At 36.7% G+C, this 20,482-nt stretch overlaps 1 protein-coding gene across 8 annotated transcripts in view; it reads left to right on the top strand.

Annotated features, from left to right (window-relative positions):
• Nucleotides 1-20,482, top strand: part of AOPEP (aminopeptidase O (putative)) — a 192,809-nt gene that overhangs the window by 52,292 nt on the left and 120,035 nt on the right. For 7 of the 8 annotated variants that reach the window (XR_008233506.1, XR_008233507.1, XM_052777127.1 and 4 more), the window contains exons 5-8: nt 12,391-12,580; nt 14,407-14,516; nt 19,413-19,515; nt 19,634-19,741. Coding sequence is in view for 6 of the 8 variants with exons in the window: in XM_052777127.1 (XP_052633087.1) it covers nt 12,391-12,580; nt 14,407-14,516; nt 19,413-19,515; nt 19,634-19,741 (511 nt within the window). In the remaining 2 variants the exon portion in view is untranslated. The remainder of the gene's footprint in view (nt 1-12,390; nt 12,581-14,406; nt 14,517-19,412; nt 19,516-19,633; nt 19,742-20,482) is intronic. The other variant, XM_052777125.1, reaches the window with a different exon arrangement.

Genomic DNA, 20,482 nt, shown 5'->3' with positions numbered 1-20,482 from the left:
CACCGTTGTATTTTACTTACAGTACAGTGCTCCTGACAAAAATGCAGCATATCAGAGACAAGGTAGTTAGTTTGGAGAGAACATAAAGCTATTTCTAAGTAACTGTAGAACATGATTTTGAGCTGTTTGGGGAAATGTTTCTCTTCCCCACTGTCTTTAGTAGCATAAGGTAAAAATCTTTAGGGCCAGTGCTGCTTTTCTGATTTTGATTTTGTGTGATGTATTTGTAATGCTAAACATTACATATTGATATCACATACTATATATGTAAGAGCAGTATGTGCGAGTTATGTCTTGGAAAAAACAGATTTACAGATTAATTCCTCTTTCTGAATCCCATGACTTAAGTTTGGGTTATCACGTTTCCTCTGCAACAATTTGATAGGCTAGAGATGTGTTAAAACAGTGCAGAGAGAACTGCTTTTATTCACTCACTTTTCCAGAGTAATTGGAATACTACATTAATTTAGTGGCACGAGGACGCCTGATTTAAAAAAAACTACCTGCCTTTTCTGCAAGGAAGGAGAAAAGGATAAAATGAAGCTGTACTGTAGGTTTACAGTCTATGTAAAGTCTTAGCTTCACATAATTTTCTGAAAAGAAAGCTATTGGCAGAGAAGGTAGGATTCACCAAATCCTCTTTACGGACTAAGCAACTTCTTTTTCTTAAAAACCACACTGGGCACATCCCTGTAAATTCAAACCATTCTGCCGTTATGGCCAGTATAAACCAACAGTCTCTACTTACTGCTGTTTACTTTTTCCTTATAACATCTGAGGAACAGGCCTCTGATTTTGAACAGATCCTGGTGTTATTGTGCTGTCTGGTAGTGCCAGATTAGATATGTTATTTGTCGCTTGAAGCTTGATTTCTCTTTTTGCTTGGCCAGTTGATCTGAGTTAATACAACAGTGCATATGTATAAATGCAAATTCTTTAAGTTCCCAGAAAAAAAAAATGCACTGCAGTCACAGAGGTATTTCTAGTGCTTTCTGAGAAGAAACAGCTACATCAAATTTGCATGTGTCAGTATAACTAATATTTGCGGTGAATTCTCAGTTAACTAAATTTAAGCCTGTTGGAGGTATAGCTATACAGTGATAGCTGTTGGCAGGGGTGAGGTATGTATTTGCTGTCACTGAAGAGCTTTTCTCTCCAGAACTTGGAACTGAGCCCAGCAGAAACACGCTGGCAGACACTGTGCCGTCCCTCCTAGTGTCAGGCCACGGAGAGGGTAACAGCTTCTTGTTCCTTCCTGTGACTTTGCTAACAAACAGGTGGTAAGGACAATATGATAGGCCTAGAGGTTTGAATCCAGGATATGACCTCCATGTAGAATTTATCTTTTTAAGTGTTTTCTGCTCTAAAACCACCATGAAACTGCTGTACTAAAGCTTAAGTTGCAGTCAAGCAAGTATGTACAGTATGTCACAGACACACTGATAATTGAAGCAACTCTCAAAGAGTGATCTCCCACTTGACATCAAATTCTGCTAAAACTAAAAATGTAAAGTCATTACACTGTCTGTGGAGATTTAACTAGATTTACAGCAGAGTGACTGGATTTGGCTGTAAAACTGTTAGCTATTTGGAAACTTCAATCAGTACTTTCTGAAAAATTACACAATTTACACAACTTTTTGATCATCAGGTTCATAAATCTAAACTGATATGAATGCCAAATACCATTTGATGTTTTAAAAAAATTAATTTGATCAATGCTGACAATACAGAATATATAGAAACAAAATTTAACCATTTGACAAGTTATAGACCCAACTGAGTCTGCAAGGAAGTATCCGACAGTAACTACCTGTTATCCAACTAGCATTAACTGGATTTTAACTGGAAACCTGATTCTGTTTGGTCTTGGTAAAAATTTTGTAATATGTTCACTTCCTGTGAGTGGTCAATATCCACATGCAAATATGACTGTATGATCTGACAAATAGAGAGAGGTTTTAGTGTATTGGCAGAACTGTTGTCAGGAGAGTACATGGGGAGCAATCAAAGATTTTCTACTTTAAAAAAACCTTTAAAATCCTTGGTGATTAAAAAAAAAACAAAAACAAAACTAAAACCACCTCAAAGTGGATCTTCTGACCCAAGGTAGTTTATTTGCTGCAGTCTTGCAAGGCAGGAAACCACCTCACTCTCTCCTTTTGGACTTGGAAAAATACTAATATAATCTGTATTAACCTTAGCATTTTGCCAAATACAGAATTTGGCATTCTCAATTTAACAACTTCAAAAGTTCCTTTCTATTTTCAAGGTTTATTTGATGAATTTACAGAGCACAAGTTATCAGGCCACTGTTGGAAATCTCCATAAGAAATGTTGGATGCAATAGATGCTTCTAGAATATAAAGGTGTTTGCTTCTTTTGGCATCTTTGAAAAGAATAGGTAAATGTATTCTGTGGCAGTGTCCTGGACAACAGGAAAAATATTTGTTTAGTCCTTATGATGGACTAAAACAAATTTGGAGATGTATGAAAAGGTAAACTGATAGAAGATGCAACAGAATAAAAGTTCATTAGTAGGTGATACTTAATATTATAAGACATTAATACAGTTCTCAGTTATGCTAGCTATTTCCAGTTAAACTGTCACTTGCTGTGTGATTCAGTAATAATAGCTGGATGTCTTTATATGTTGAATAAAGTAATTCACCTGCACACTAGCTGCTTCCATCTAAACTGTCCCTTTGCTATATGGTTCAGCAATAATAGCTGGATGTCCTATATAATGGATAAAGTAATTCTTAGGCACACTGAAGCTCTTCTCTCACTGGATATGATGTAATTTAATCTTATTTTTCCACCAGCACAATAAATGTGACTGTGTGTGAAAGATAATCTGTGTTTGTGTGTAAGATTTTAGTTGGAAATAATCTTCCAAAAAGGAGGAAAATGAATGCATTGGAAGGAGTTTGATGTTCCCAAAAGATTTTGTTTACAGTTTTGGTGAACTATTAAGCATTTATTTTAAGGAGAATAGATTGTTCTAGTTTTAATAATTACAATGCTGTTCTGTTTTAATATTGCATGATCTGTGGGCTGCCATAAAGTAGTTACAAATTGAAGGGCTGATATAACATGAAATGAGGCACCTCTTCTGAATGTTGCTTTTGTTCTGTATTTAACAAATTAGTATGTTGACATTTGTCACTGATGGATTTCATTATTTACTGAAAGGGTTTTAGGGGGTTTGACAGCATGAATGGTTTGTCCTACAGACTTTTGAGAATTGATAAAGGCATCTTTGTTCTTTGTGCAAAAGCACAACAGATATCTTATTGACTGACGCATACAAAAAAGAAGGCTTGTATAGCTGCTGTGCAGAATAAACTAAGAAAATAATTTTGAAGCCATTACATATTCTTCTATGTTGTTCTCTCGTTTTTTGCTAACAACGTATCTCATTAATCAATGTAACAAGAAGCATTGGATCCTCATTCAGTAAAATGAAAGCATGCATTTTATATCAGTTTACATACTATTTATAGATGACAAAAATAAGAAAAACAGGTAATGGATGATAGTAGGACTAGTTAGTTAAATTTCTATTGCCCGAACCATTTTTAAGAAGAGTGTGTAGAGTGTTACAGGATTTGTATATACAGAGGATAAAGGCATAGTAGAAATAATGCATTTTAGCAGGGATGTTGAAAATTAGGATAGACTTTACAGTGTTGGATTTGCACTAATTCTTTTAAGTAAAATGAAAGGCTTCAGAAAATGGATTTCTAGGTACCAGTTCTTAAAAGCAAGAATTGTGGGTGATACTGCAAATGGGCAAAAATTAGATCACATCCAAATTGGATAATTCTCTTAATCTCATTGTACACTCCCACATTTGTAGTTGGCACAAGAAGCGAGAGTGTATTAGATATGAACTGAAAATTTAAAAGAATTGGATCTGTGCCTCTTTTATGATTTAAGAAGTTCTGATTTTTTTTTTTTAACTCTGAGCTTTACATTTTTATTTATTTTTTTCTTAGAAATAGCAGGGATTTGTAGCGCTCTCTCCTCCAGTAAAGTTTGGGATTTCCTGAATGGTTCAGGAATACATCTGGAGTTTTCTCGGTCTGCAGGTGAAGTATTTGTGATAGGAATCCTTAAAAAACAAGAGCATTCCTTAGGTTTGGTTTGGTTTGTGATCCTACTCTAACTGTTGCTTGTAGAAATTTAATAAGAACCGCTTCTGCCTTCAAGCAGATTTCATTTCTTTGGTGCTTTTAGAATTGTGATACCACAAGGCTTTACATTGAGAAAAGAATCCTGAAAAACTTGAAGAACAAGCAATCTCTTTTCCTTTTTTCTTGTTGGTTTGGCTTTTTTGTTGTTGTTTGTTGTTTGTTCTGGTATGTGTGGATAAAAGCTTTCTTCTATATATTAAATGAGAAAAAAATGACCCATTCTTTATTTTATTTTGTCTTGTCCATGCCACCTTTTGAAACCACTAATGTATAGGCCCTTAACTTGAGTGAATTTTCAGTGGATATGGAGAAGCAGATACATTTTGGTGTTTCTATCTGACTATTTATCATAGTTGGTTACTTCCCCTTCGGCTCTCAGCTGTGTTGTTATGTGCCAGAAACTTCATGATGTAGTAAAAGGAAATCCAGGTCTTCCAGTAATAACAATGTTGGAAAGCTACATATAATGAAATCCATCCACGATCAAATAATATCCATCAGTGACAAATGTCATCATTTAGACTGGAACTGAGGAATGTTGTTAGAGACTGTTCACCATACTAATCATTTCAGCAAGAATAGAAAGAATAGTTTGAAAAGGCTCTGAAACAAATGCTATGTGCATTTTTAATATAAAACAAGAGAGTCTTTTTTTTTAGTCTTCCCTTTGGTATATGAGAAGGAAACCTAAAAAAAAATTATCACAAAAATCTATTTTATATTTATAAAGTGAGAGGTGTGAGTACATGTATCTACATCTGTTTCCATTACCCTCTTCTTGATAAAATAATATGATCAATTAAAATGATTAATTACAATGATCAGTGTCCATTGGTTGCTATTTTCTGTTCACTTTTTTTATTTCAGCAAGTGCTTAAGGTTGATTTTGTGGTCCTAATCTTATAAATCAGTTTTAAATGAGAGAGAATTAATATAAATGCATGGTTCTAATAGAGATTTTCCACACTATTATTTGTTATTAACCATTTTAACATGGTTTATAGCATAGCGCTTTTTTTTTTTCCCCTCTTCATTTGGCCGTTTTCTAATATTTGGAAGCACTCAGAGAAATGTGGTAAAAGTTTCATATGAAATCTGGAATTTATCAAATCCAGAATGTAAACCAAATACTGCATTTATATGTGTATATAAAGTTCTTACTGAACTTAGTGGGAACATGGTATTTTCTGTCTCCTCAGACATGAACAAAATTTTCCCTTCAGCCTCTGAACCTCTTTTGTGATGCTACCTATGTCAGCAAGAGTAGAGATGTTTTATCGTTGTTGTAATCTTGCATCAGCTGTCTTACGTCAAACTGTCATTGTTTAACCGCAGCCAACAACTAAGCACCACGCAGCTGCTCACTCACTTCCCCCCAACCCAGTGGGATGGGGGAGAGAATCAGAAGGAAAAAGGTAAAACTCATGGGTTGAGATAAGAACAGTTTAATAGAACAGAAAGGAAGAAACTAATAATGGTAATAATAACAATAATAAAATGACAGTAATAATAATAAAAGAATTGGAACATACAAAACAAGTGATACACAATGCAATTGCTCACCACTCGCTGACAAATGCCCTGTTAGGTCCCAAGCAGTGATCTGCCCCACCCCAGGCCAACTCCCCCCAGTTTATATACTGGTCATGATGTCACATGGTATGGAATATCCCTTTGGCCACTTTGGGTCAGCTGCCCTGGCTGTGTCCCCTCCCAACTTCTTGTGCCCCTCCAGCCTTCTTGCTGGCTGGGCATCAGAAGCTGAAAAATCCTTGACTTAGTCTAAACATTACTTGGCAACAACTAAAAACATCAGTGTGTTATCAACATTCTTCTCTTACCTGAATTTCTTATTCTACCCTAGATAATTAACCTTTTTAAAATATGCTTACATAAGCCATTAGGAAACAAAATCTGGAGAACTCCAGAAAAGGTTCATGCCCTGCAAGTTCCTCTTTGTGATACAGAATGAGTAAGATGAAGTGAGCTAGAGCTGCTGTTAAGCATTCTGGGTGCATCAGAGGTCCGCTGCTGAATAACTCCTCAACTCCACAGTTCTTACTTGGGTTGTCTGCTGGTTGATCTTGTCAACTCTAGTTCCCGATGAGCTTATTACAAAGCTGGGTTAGCTCATTGGCAATACTTGGATCCCACACATCAGACTGCAGTCCACATGTAAAATACAACGTTCTTTATTTCCTTCTTGGTTTACATCCCGAGTCAGAACATTTGAAGCAGGTAGGATTTATTACCATCCTATGACTGCAGCAGGATATCAACCATGGATAAGTTGTTTCCTGAATTTGCTTTTTAATTAAAGGGTTTTTTTGACTTAGCACTGTCAATGTGGGAAATTCTTGTAACCCTTCTGTGGGAAGTGATAGTTTCAGTCTACCATTTTAACATTGTATGTTTTGGTTGGGTGATGGAGGACAGAAGAGCCGAGCCTCAGAAGAAAACTGGAACTTCAAAACAGAGCATGGTTTAGAAAAAATTAGAAAGAATAAGGCACATTTTTGGCAAGACTGGTGCAAAAATTGAAACCTCCAAAACGGTTCCTGTCTGCTAGATGTCCATTTTGTTGGGCAACTAAATAAATATCTTGTTTTAGAAGGTACAGCTCTGCATTTTATACTTTAAGTCCTTTAAGATAGAATTATGAAATATGAATCCTACTTTTAGGATTGACTGTCCTATGGTATTCAAAGAAGAAGTTACTAGATGGTATCACCCTGTATGTGGTTAGTTCCCATCGATGTAGTTTTAAAAGAAAAAAGATTCTTCAGTAGTTTGGTTTGTTTCTTGACTTTTTTCTTTTTTTTTAATTGTTAAAAAAAAAAATACTGGAGATTCTTTTTTTAATACTTTGACCTTTTACTTGTGTAAAAGTTTCAGAGCAAGTTATGATTGAAATTTTGAGGAAATTTATGCAAATATATACATGATATAGCATGAAAGAATATAGCATTTTTTTTCATTTGTGAACATAAAGTTAAGAGAATTGAATTATGGGGAATGAGTTGGGTTGATACAGTTTTCCTTTAGGCTGATCTTATATTAGCTTGGAGTGCATCAAATTCTTTTGTTTATTTTTTGAAGCACATCAAACCTATATCCTTTTTGTTCAGGCCAGTATGATTGGTCCTTTTGCAGTAGCAAAGTAAGGTCTCCTGGCATATAAAAATTGCATGTCAACTCTTGTAAGTATTTTCAGTGTGGTTGAGTTTATTTTTGTTATTCATAAAGTTCCAGAGCAAATTTGGTATCTGAAGAAAATTTACAAAATTTCCTCTGTTAATAATGTCTGGACAAATCAAATAAATAGTTGACTTGTAAATCCAAGGACATTGGAAGGTGGTGTATGTCACAGTTACATGTGATAAATACATACTTTCTTTTTATTAAGGATTTTACTTAAAGGCTGTTCATTTGGTGTAATATGGGATTGGAGAAAATGAGAAATATCAAGAGTTGTTACAAACGCAGTTGTTTGTGTAGCAGCTGTTTGAGCGTGTTGTCTTTTTCCTTTCATGGTATGATTTCTTCAGTTTTATGCCAAGTACCGGTTTTGCTGTTGAACAGTAATAAAGAGAGTTTCTCCTGAGAGGGTTTCACCCTTGTTTATACACATCCTGAGTAATTGGTTTAGTACAGCGAAATAAGAGTGAAGTGATTGTCTGCCAGTTCATGGAGCAGCTGCTGCTCAAGTGTTCAGATCTTTGATTAGGTGCTTGACTGAAATTTGAATGTTGAATTGCTGTACTGAGTTGGCTGATACCATCCTCCTTCCAACACAGAGGGGTTGGTCTTTCCCTATTACTTACCCATGTATTATTGCATGATTTATGGAGTAAAAAGTTAGTCATCTGCTCTAGAATGACTTTCAGCAGTAACTTCTAGTCACCTGTTGGTTTCCCATTATGGTGGTAGGAAGGGAAAACTTTACAAAGTTTCCATTATTTCTGGACCAGAGTATTCTAACTACTGGTTCCTTGTCTCTGCAACTGCATCTGCATGTATATTTGAGTTTCTGGTACACTATAAGCCTAGGAGATTAAAAAGGAAGATTGTCTCTGTAGCTCTCTCAGTACTGGATTGTAACATACACCGGAATGCTGGAGATTATAGAGGTAAGTAGGTGGATGTTGCATGTTCTTGTGTCTGCATTCCAATGGCACAAGTGTCCTCAAAGGTAAATTAAGCTAACATTTGAAGATACCGCAGACAATAAGCTAATACTGTTCTTTGTATCACCAGAATAATGTAGGCTGAAGGCAACTGATGAGAGATTTCACAAACTGTATGTGAAGAGCTGTCATTTAATTGTCTAACTTTCTCAAATTCCAGTATGTTGAAAGGTGTATCTTAATTTTAATGTGTTCCTATGGAAATATTTTAAGAGAGATTTCCCCTGCTCATGCTACATGTTTAAGGGATTTTCTACAAGTACAATAACCATCTAACCCATTTACTGTCTGACTACCTTTTTCTAAACAGGAAAAGGTAAGCAATATGCGGAATACTATCAAAACATGAAATTTTTTTTATTATTATTATTATTATTGTGTAACTTCCATCTGTAATAGTGATTTTGGGTGCTACTTTTGGCTCCAGAAGCATAATTTTCCAGCTGATACTGTCTTGGCTGTGTTATTTCAATAAATACATAAGAAAATGTATCTGCAAATCCCTGTGTGTTAAGAGGGAAAGACTTCTACTTCAAAAGGAATGGAACAAGTCTGTTAGAAATGAGCTTCATGTTCCTGGCTTAAATGTGTCCTTAGGTTCTTGCATGTACCTTTGGCTAGAGTTGTGCCATGTGTCTCATCTGTTTTTGTGTCAAAACACAAAGATAGCCAAAGATAGCACACTGCTGCAGCCTGTGTGCAAAGCGGCATCTGCATCTAAGTCGTAAGTCTGGAGAAAAAGTTTTGCAAAACTGCTTTCAGAGATCTGGCCTCTGAACTGGTCAGGCCACTGTTCAGAGCTCTAAGATTCGTTGGAAATCTTTTATTTGTTAAAGAGACCATTTATTAAGAACATCCACATGGGCGGATTTGGATGACTGGAACATCAGGATGCTTTGGCCTTTTACACCAAAAATTTCTTTCCCTTTGGAGCTCAGTTTTCCCTTCATATGCATTCGTACCATAGTTACAGTGTTGAGATTACCCTTGACTGCAGTTTAACTGGGATAGGGAACTTGCTCCTTCTTTCAGTCAAATGGTACAAAGATCTAAGTTATGAGGGTGGTCAGAATAATAACTTTTTGCTTTAAAAGTGTAACAAAATGTATACTTGTTGAAAACAAGTCATTAACTTCTTTTTCTGTAAGAGCCATTGGGAACTTGTCCAGCTTGCTGGGAAGGGCTGGTGGGGTTTTTATTTTTTCTGCTAACTGGGAGAGGTTTCCCATCTTCCTTACCATATCCAGCTAGCCTGTTCTGGCCTGCTTTAGAAACTTGGGCCAGACTTGAAAAGTCATTAGCTAGAGGCATTTATAAGCTGCACATACCTTGTCAGTTCTTGATGTAATTGCTGAGGTGAATAATTTTTGTCCATTCCTAGTGTATTAATAGATTTCTTTTCTTTTCAATTCCATTGAAAGTAACTGATATCAAGCCTTATAATTTGTTCCTAGTAAATCAAATGGACGGTAGGAGGACCAAATTCCTATTCTGGTTAAAAAGAAAAGGTTTTGGCTATTGCAATTTAATCATCATTCTGATTATCTTATTTTTCACATAGGCACTTGCTTGAATTATTGAGTGTTTCAGGAACAGCACTGATAGTAACAGTGTGCAATGAATAACATTGCACATCCTAGATGATATAAAAAAATGTAGATTTGGTTGGTATCAGTAGGGGTGGAGCAGAGTTTCTGGAAGTCAAACGTATTGGAAATAGAGAATCTGTATTTTAAACTAATACATAGAATCAAACTTCTCCCCAAACTAACAGGTGCTGGACATATTACAGAAACATGTTCAGTCTTTGATAAAATTACTCTTAAGATAAATGGGAACTTTGCACTGCTCTGTAGTGGTATCTGTTGCTATATGAGGCTCTGAATTGGAGATATAGCTGCTTGTTAAGGGCAAACAAAAGGAATTATTTAAGGTGTTCTCAGGTGAGGAAGTTGCTGGCTGTACTTAGAGTCTAAAATTCTGCTGCAGCACATAATCTTATTTTTGGCCTTTTAGGAAGTTGTATTCTTATTCTTTGGCCAAAAATTAACTCATACACATTTTTCTCACTGAAGTGATTTGTAGTCCTTCTATAAAGGAGAAGATTGTCCAAATGTGGCGTTTCTATTATTTAAGTGATTGGAAAAAGCAGGAAATACAATCTTTACTTTTATTGTGTATTTACTTAGACTTAAAATGCAAACCATTCTGTGAGCCTGTTTATAAGGCATGAAGTTACTTTTGTTTTGCTTAACCAAGTGGCTGACACGCTGCCAGCAGTATGTCTGGAATGTTATTTATTTGGTCCATTTCTGCAGTTTTTCTTTGTAGCAGTGTACACATGCCACAGTTAGGGGTCATTTACTTACAACTGACCAAAGTAATACCCCTGAAGCTGCGGTTATTCTTCTCATCAGGGGCTTTATAATAAAAGGTTCATCATGTTCTGCAGCTTCTGTGCTCGCACTTTTCCCCCCATCTCTTCCTCTCTCACTTCTCTTAATTGGAATTGCTTTTGGCAAAGATTTGGAGAGCTGCTGTTTTTGCTTGCTTTATTCTCTGTGACTTGATTCCTCTACTAGTGCTTGAATTTCTTACATTGTTTCTTACAATGCCAACTGATTAAAATGTATTAACTTGCTTTGCTGGATGACTATTATTTTTTTATAAGGACATGGTTATTGAGTATGTTTTTCTATTTAAGTATATATCATATTTTATGGTCTCAGTTCCAGACATTCAACTGGTTGCAAGAAAACTGTGGGTGTTATAACATTTCAATCGGAAGGGTAGGGCGGGTGGGGAAGCTCTTTGGAATGCTGACTAATAATATTTGACTCTTGGAAATGTCTTGAGGCCATGCACTCCCCTCCCATGCTTGGAAGGCTAGACTTAGTTTTAAAGACCTGTGGTCTTGAAGGTATTACCGTTGTGCCTTGTTTCCTTTCTGACTGGCTGGAGTTGAGAAAACAGTTGACGTGCAGATTATGGATGCTGAGTGTTAATGCAGGAATACTCTGCAGATGGTGGTCTTGGTTTGTGCCCTTGCTACTCCTGCCTGTGGCATGGTGCCCTGTTAATCCCTTGCATGTTAGTCAGAGGGTTTAATTCTGCTACTTTTCTTTCCGAGATGTACTTAATTTCAAAAATTATGTAACTGTTGAGATGTTAGCATCTGTAATGTCTATAAGCGCAGCAGAAGTTGCCTTCCAGCAGAACATGAGTTGGTAACTGCAGTAACTTGCCATTCAGTGTGTTTTTAATAGCAGAGCAATAATTCATAACAGGTTTTTTTGCCCCCGATTTCTTCTTACAGTACTTGAGTCCAGAGCAGAGTAGGTACAGATTAGGTTGTTCTCCCCTGTTGTGAAGAGTGGGTATTTAGTAAATATCGAGTCTCCTTCTTACTGCTGTGCTTGTGGTAAAGGGTGTTCTCCTTCCTCTGCATTTGCAGAAATTATTAACTCTTATCGTCAGATGGTATCTTTTTAGCTTGTTTTAAGTTTTAACAACAAGCACTTGTGCTTTACTATACATGGCTCTTGTTGCTTTTGGATAGTGATTTGTTTTCTGTATAAAATGTTTCTGCTTTATTTATTTCCAGCTTTGATCATTTAACTGATAAATACTTGCTGCCTATATTCACACCTGCTCATCTTTTATTATCCTGGCTTATATATAAATGCTTCTATTGAAATAAATAAGTCTTGTAATTTGAAAAATATAAAACTTTGGTTTAAGTTACTTCTTACAGGTAATAGCTGTTTGACGGTTGAATACAAAACAACTGCTTGGCAGAATTTTAGTTTGATTTTCTGCCAACCAACAATAAAGTATAACCTAATTCCTAAAAACGCCTGAGCTATAAACTATCTGTCATGACCTAGCATGCATATAGTAATAAGAGGCTGACAAGGCTAATGAAGCCTATGTATTATTATGGCAATACAGTGCATGTTTTAACAGGTCAATAATGTATTTTGTCACTCATTCCTATTGTGCAGCCCACACATCATCTTCCTGTCACAGAGTGTACTACCAGGAGGGAGCCATCTCTGTGGAACACGTCTGTGCCATGAAATTGCTCATGCTTGGTTTGGACTAGCCATTGGTGCTCGTGATTGGACTGAAGAGTGGATAAGTGAAGGGTTTGCCACTTTTTTAGAAGATATATTTTGGGCTAGGGCACAACAGGTAAGGTGATGATATATCACTTCTCAATTGAATTATGTGGAAATCAAAATTATATATCCCGCTGTGAATTAGGTATAAATTATAACTCCTGTGTTATGAAGATAAATCTTTTAAAATAATACTGGAATTTGCATGCTAATTTGATTTAAAAAAAAAAAAAAAAAGTCCTTCCTGATCCACAATGAACACTAATCTTTACAGACATAGAGGTCAGTGCAAATAAGAATGGAAACATCTGTTTGTCAATGATTACCTTTCCACAAACATACTACTCAGTTATTAAAATTCAGCTATCAAACAGCTGCTCTGCATTCCTTCCACTTGTATTGTGTTCCTGAAACTGGAGCAATCAGCAGAGTCTTACTGAATATTGTAATATGCAGGCACCTAATGAAAATGGTCTGGTTTTGTCCAGTGGACAGCCAAGAAGCATACTCAAAACAAAATGGAAGCTGATGAAATAGGCCACCAGCACTTAGAGTTTTTTTCCTCTTATACTGCCTAGCAAGAGTTACTGTCATATCAGAGACTTAGAAATCATTGTCTGCCTTAAAGTCAAAAGCTCATAAATTGCATATCAGCTAGTAAAGTGGTTTTGTGATCCAATTCATATTTTTGTTGTACCTCTGCTAGCACAAGCATTTGTGTGCTAGTGATTTTTTTTCCTGTGCTTTTGTCAGGCCATGGTTCTACCGCTTAAGTCTGCAGAGCTTCATCTATGGAAGAGCAGGTGGCTCTGGGAACTGACATCATATACTCTTCTGAACCTCCATTTTATTAAGTATCAGGCATATTTATAGCACCAAACAAAACGGAATTCCTTGTCACTTACCATGTTTCTGGAACAAGAAAGAGAAGAAGGCTGTCCAAACGCTTTGCTTTTCCCTTCTGGTCCTAAAACTCACTGCTGCCCTTACACTGAGCATCACTCCTCTGCTGTGAGCTGTTCACATTAATTCTATGCTTTCGTGAGTCACTTGAAAGCATTTTCATTATAGTAGACACCCTTCCATGTAGCTGAATGGAAAGGAGTAAACAACAGAACAGGGTGATTAGTGTCCTTGTTAATTTATAAGGTCAGAAAATTGCTTTTTCTTTTCCTTTTTAGACCTATTGAGTAGTTTTGGTGCTATGCAATTGTACACTTGTAGGATTATGAGTATATTCCATAGTGCCTGACAATAATTTCAGTTGTGACTCAAATATTGGTGTAATGCACGATGATATTAGCTGCTTTTGCTTTCTCCCATGTCCTGTCTTTTCTTATAATAGAGAAGCCTAAATTAGTAGTCATTTGTAAGCTGACAACCTGACATTTATTTCATAAGTGTGCATCTCTGTTAATATTATGTAAATGGGGGAAAGTACAACAGGGAGCTTTCACGAGTGTGGCAGTAGTAGTAGGGAAGAGCAGTGAAGTCTGGACACAAAGCAGCTCTTTGCATTCAAGCTGGGAAGAGTAAAGATGTAACCAAAGCCACTATGCCAGGTATCTGTACTGTACGTTCAGTTCACTCACTGCCAGTCACTAAAGGGAAAACATGCCCATCTCTCTCCTCAGGCAGAACTATTTAACTGACTATTGATTTGATATGCACAGTGAGGCTTCTGTTTTCCTTAGTGCTGCTATTAACTCTCATAGCAGCAACTGATATTTTTTGGTTGTGGGTTGTTTATGGTTTGCGTTTTTTTTTAAAAATCGTGGATACTGGTACTGTTTCCTGCATGTTCTCCACATTAAAGGGAAACAAAACAAGTTTTTCTTTCTGAAAATTATTGTCTGTTGGGAAACAGCAATCAGTGATCTGTGGTTTTTGTATACTAAGCAGCTGTCACATGATGAAGTAAAAGGGCAGCAGGAATTGAAAGCTATACTTCGCTGGCGCCGACTCAGAGATGAGGTGCAGAACTCTGAAGAAGAGCTGCAAGTTTTAAGGTAACAATATGACAGTGTAATCTTTGCTTTTGCATGTTCTCTGTCTCCTGTTTTCCACCATTTTCTCTCTTCAAAGGATATACAACCAAATCATCTGATTAAATCCACTGCATTTCCTTATTTCCTTCTGAAGAAAAAAGTCAAATTAAATTGACTAGGTTATTCATCTTCTGTATAATGCAATTGCTTTTCTCTTTGTTATAGAAAGCTTTCAAAAATCATGGGATTAAGTTTGATATAAAATGTCTCTAAGCAGTTTACAAGAGCCTCTATTCAGGGAAAAAGAAAAGGCCGTTGCCTGAGCAAAGTTCACTGTTTGAAGCCGTAACAGATTCATTTTCTGTGGCTGAAGACAAGCACATACAGGAGTATAGTATCTAATGGCCAAGCTGAATGAAACTTTAAAAAACAAAGGAAAAAGCATAATGAACTATATAAATCTACTTTCTCTTTAGAAATGACTAGCAATGATAATATTTAAATAAGATTTGGGACTTTAGGTACCAGATGCTGAGCTGAAGGCTTCTTCTTATGTAGCTAAAAACATTAGATCAAAAAAAGATTCTTGCTTTGCTAATGATTAATAATCTAGGCTGTTCTGATTGGTGTCTTGGGAATTTGCCATAGTCCTTTATCTTGAATGACTGCCTAACACCACCGCTGCTTGTCTCCCCACAGTCTTTGACCAAGAAAAACAAGTTTACTAATCCTAGCTCAAATTAGCCCTACACTGACCAAATCACGGAAGTGCAGGGACAGATTTCAAGAGATTATGTAGACCATTCTCCTACCCTGAAATACAGGCAGTATACACAGACCATCTTAAGCAGGTGTTTACTAACATGTTCTTAGAAACCTCCAATAAAAAAGTTTCCACGGTACCTAGCTAAGCTGTTTTAGGGTTAAACGTTAAAAATTGCTTCCTAATGCACAGTTGAAATATTGTTTATTTCAAACACTGTAGGTTTCTTCTTTTCTTTCACCAAGGGGAAGTGAAGAACAAATTGATCCCCGTCTTCTAAATAATCAACTTTTAAATGTTTTTGGAAGACTGTTGCCATTTCATTCATTTTGAGGTCTTCCGTTCTTTTTGTGCTTTCCCAGTAAGCCTAAAAGCCTTTTACATTTGGGCACTAGAGACTGTTCACCAACACAGAAATTCCTCTTTGGCCTCATGTCATCTGAAAACATGTCATCAACTGCATAACTGTAGTCTTTCATTGATCTGTTTTACTTCATGTTTATTGATGAATTGTATACCCTACATGTAAGCAGAGTCAGTGAAGTTACACATTTGCAAGTATGCGTTTTGATGATAGGTGTAAATACAAAAGCAAGCTTTATCACTAGCTGTCATACAGCTGTTGCCAGCACAACTACTGATTGACAGATGCTGGGAGTTTTGTTTGTTTGCTTTAAAATAAATTATTTTTAGGAACATTGGTTCATGTGATATGAAGCTTATCTGGATGTGTGTTTTCCGTTTTCAACATTATGGAATCAGGTTTCTTGTCTTTTGCATTAATTATGTAGTTGTTACTTTTAATAAAATGTGTATATATAAATTTTTAAAATCATTTTTCTAAGGGCCTAAATATCCTTTGTAGTTTGAAACTCAGGAAGGATTGATTTATTCTGAAATTGAAACTTAAGCTTTCTATTCACTTCCACTGTTGGTAGACGTAAGTGTCCATAATAAGCATGCTGCTTATGTTTTGCATAGTGGTATTCTCAATGCTAATACAAAAGAATGACAAATCATTTACTCGTTTGAAAAATATGCCTCTAATATACATTTCAGGAGAGGAACATGTTGCCAGCTTGGGATTCTGGCAATCTCTTCCTCTCTGATATCTCTAGTTTCCTGTGGTTGCATTTAAGGACTCTCCACTGGTTTCAGTCAGATGTAAATATTCTCTACTATTTTTGTGGCATGGACTTGAATAGGTTCTCTCTTTGCATGTTTACTGTGGGTTTTTTTTTTATTTTCTTCTTCCTTCTGAAAGTATGTCCATGTGCTTTCCAGGATATATAAGATATATAAGAGAGAAAATTTCAGTCTTGGCATTGCACTGGGTTTTGAGTCTGTACTGAGGCTTGCACTGGTTCAAGCTAGTGTTTTTATACAAGGACATTAAAAGTAAATAACTGTCTGTTACTTCTTACCAATTACATCTGGAAGAAAAAAATCAGCCAACCCACTCTTCCTAAGCATCAGCTTATTCCTCAAATACTTTTTTTGTTCCCTGCTGGATGATCATATGATTTTCTGTGCTTTCTCCTGACAGCAGGAAAACCTTGCCCAAAACTTGTCACCTGATCCTATTAACTTTTGATCCAGCAGACGAATACCTGTTCAGACTAGGTGAAAGCCACTCGGCAAACTGATCATCAGCATGATGTTTCTTGTTATTATGGATATTTGAGATCATGTTATAGTAGCATCCCATAAGCTACCTGTGAAAAGAAATGAAAGAAATGTGAAATGAAATGAAATGAAAGAAATAGATAAGTGTCTTTTCAGCAGGCAGCAGCTCTGAAAGGCAGCACCAGCAAATCTTAGTATTGAAGAAGGAATCTGCGGTACTGTAGTGCTCATACAGGATAATTCAGACAGAATCCTATGTATTTTCTCACAGAGTTTGAAGCAAACCTGCACGGATGAAAGCACCTGTGAAATATATCCTGGCACTCATTCTGCTGGCAAGCATCAACACTGGCACTCTCATCCAGTCTCTCATGTTACGAAAGCAAAGAAACTTAGAGAAGTCCATTTTGTTCTGTGGAATAAAGCTGGTGTTGAGATTGTTTCATGTCCTAGCCCTTATGACTGAACCTCAGCTTGTGATTCTTCATTAAGACAAACCAGTGTTCATATCTAAACTCTTGAGTTCCACTTGAGTCAAGTCCGTTTCCCTCCTGAAGCAACGCTCTCTCACTGCTCTGTAGGTTTTTAAAGAGTTTTGTTCTATCACACTGATAGGATACATGCCTTTCAGATGGTCTCTTATAGTCTCTGCACAGGTTTTCAGGACTACCTAGAGCATCAGAGCATTTAATTACCAAGGATTTCCTGGTGAGTTGTACTTTCACTTTGTACAATGTACTTTGCCGCCCGGCAAACAAAAAGCAGCATCTTTTACTTCGTTCAGAAATTTGCCAGTACCTAAAATGTGCCACGTAGCAGTTTGAATACCTTGAATCAGCTTGCCTTTAGCATTATGCCTAGTTTCATCTACTAGGTTAGATGCCAGGTTTTGTAGGTTGGTGTAACAAACTTTCAGTCTCTGTACTTTCAATGTGTTGTAAATATACTAAGCATTGCTTTAAAATAGTGTGCTGAAGTACTGACAGCAGAGAACAGGGTAACTTTCTGAATATTTACACTCTTTTGCAGAAAGTATCAGGGGTATATATACATCCTTTGCAGAAGGAGGTTCTTCAGTACCATCATCCATGGTGATATTGCTTTCTAGTCACCTACTAGGATCTACACAGGCACAAAGTTGGAAGACGAAGGAAGGAAGTATGGTTGTGTAATTTAGAATAATTGTGATTATGGGAGGTATTTCAGTTTACTGTGGATCCTGTAGCCTGTGCTTGAACTCCCATTTTTCAAAATCTATAGACTGGGCTATTTATTATGAGAGAAATGAAGCAGTTTGGGCTTTTTATATATGCAGATAACAATGAAAAGTTGCAAATGAAATGCCAGCAGACCTTCCTTCCAGGAGACTGACTCAGAATGGAAATAGGTGGACCTCTGCTCTCGTATAGTGGGTCTGCAATGATTACATGGTCTTGAAGAACTGGAGTTAACATAGGATAAGAAATCAGTTATTGATCTCCTCCTTTCAATGTTGAAAGAATATCTTCCTTGAAAGAAAATATGGACTATAGCATGGTAAAGGACTGTGTTAGGAACAGTGTGAAATTGAATCTGCATTTTTTCCCTATTTTATTTTAAACAGTTATATTTTATCAAGATTTTACTATGAAGTGGATTTCATGTGCACAGGCCCTAAATACAGTGCCTAAAGGGGGGAAAAAAACCAGCTTAACACTCTGGACAAAACTCTGATAGGAAACTATTACACAGATACAAAAAAGGAAGAGTGTTTTCCTCAAAGCAGACATAGATATGCAAGAAATTTGATCACAGGGATTAGCTCATGAGAAGTGTATGAGTGATGTGGTTTGAAGAATCCTGCACTGCTGTGGCCTCTGTTGCCCCTATTCTGTAGAAGTGGGGGAAAAGATGTTTTGTTTCCAAAACTGCCCATTTCAAAATCCACACTTAGAATTGGAGAGGTTGTTTCAGTCACAGGGTTAGGCTCCTAAGACAGACATCTGTTCTCAGACCACTGTTAGCTGGGATGTTTTCTGGAGGGAAGAAAAAAAGCTAGAGGGCTCTTCAGTACTATGCCTGTGAAGGCACTGCTTCCAAATGAAGAAAAAATGTTCGCATAGCTTCTCTTTAGTTTCACTCTGTGCTCATAAGACCCTAGAAGTCCTCCACACTTTACTGCTGTGGATTTGTGGCACATCAGATGCTGTATTACATTTTAAAATCAGGCAGTGAAGTAGAAGGTTTGCTCTAGACATTATTGTCTGTAAAACCTAAACCTGTGTGTGTGTGTGAAACGCTTCCTCTTTTAAAACTTCAACTACTTCTCTTCCAACCCCAAACAGCAAAATGAAAAGCAGAACATTATTTCTTCTGTAGTGTATTGCATGCAGATGAAAGATGTTATTCTTGCAAGTACAGTCATGTAAGCTGTTAAGCCAATGTTCAGGTATAAGAACAGAAATCTCTAGTTGAACATAATGACCCATTCCCCTTCCATTTTTCTTTACTTGCTTATTCAAGACTTAATTAGTGTGTTACCATTTTAGGCCCAAAAAGGAGAGCACAGGAGAATTGAGTGAGTCTGGAGCATCTGTTGTCAAACATGGTCTTAAAGCAGAAAAAATCTTCATGCAGGTTCACTATTTGAAGGTGAGTGTTGTCAGCTGATTTTTATTGAAATTGCTTTACTAATATGATAAAGACTTCTTTCTTCTAGACATCAGCAAATTCATAGCATCCTATTTGTTTCTGGCTTAATTTCTTGCAGGGTTATTTCCTTTTGCGGTCTCTGGCAAGAACAGTAGGAGAGGCTTCATACCTTGCATCTTTACGAAAATTTGTCCATAAGTTCCATGGGCAGCTTGTCCTTTCTCAGGTACTGTTCTTGGGGTTGTTCCTCACTTTCTGAAAAAACAAATTACCTAAACTTTGGGTTTGACTATGTAAGTCACCACTTCTGGTTGTGGTGAAAAGACAGAGGCAGTTGTAACTTGGCAATATTGGTGAAATTCCTACCTGCTAGAAGGCAGACTTTTTTTTTTCAGCGTGATACATAAATTGGACACCCTGCTGGTACCTGATAATGTAAACAATGGGTGTTGGGGGTTTTGTTGTTGATGTTGTTGTTGTGGTTTTTTTAACTTGATGCTTTGGAAGGTCAATGTTCATAGGTGCTGATGTTCTCAAAGATAGGGTCATTTACCATGCTGGAATTGTTTCCTGTAGTCTTTTAGCTCATGGATTTTGGTTGTGATCAATCAGTCTTTTCCCTGCTACCTCTCTGTTTCTGATAGAGAAAAAACACAGAGTAGGAATGTAACTGAAAACTTCCATAAATTGTAACAGTGCATGCACATGATATTTCTGACTTTGTTTCCTTCCTCTCTGCGTGCTGCTTCATTCAATGCTTATAATTTCATAGTCTTTCTTATGAGGACGGTCTCTTTCTCACCAAGTCAGAGAGTGATGTCCCCATCACTCTGTGACATTGCACCCACCTGTATTACAGTCTTGTCACAGCCTCTGTATAGGTTTCCTCATCATGGTCCATACTCCCATGCTTTCTAAAGCATTCTGTAACTGAATTATTAATCTACAAGGGATGTTGAAGATGTGC

Source organism: Harpia harpyja, chromosome Z, assembly GCF_026419915.1.
Source record: "Harpia harpyja isolate bHarHar1 chromosome Z, bHarHar1 primary haplotype, whole genome shotgun sequence".
Lineage (NCBI taxonomy): Eukaryota > Metazoa > Chordata > Aves > Accipitriformes > Accipitridae > Harpia > Harpia harpyja.
This window is presented reverse-complemented; position numbering and strand designations above follow the sequence as displayed.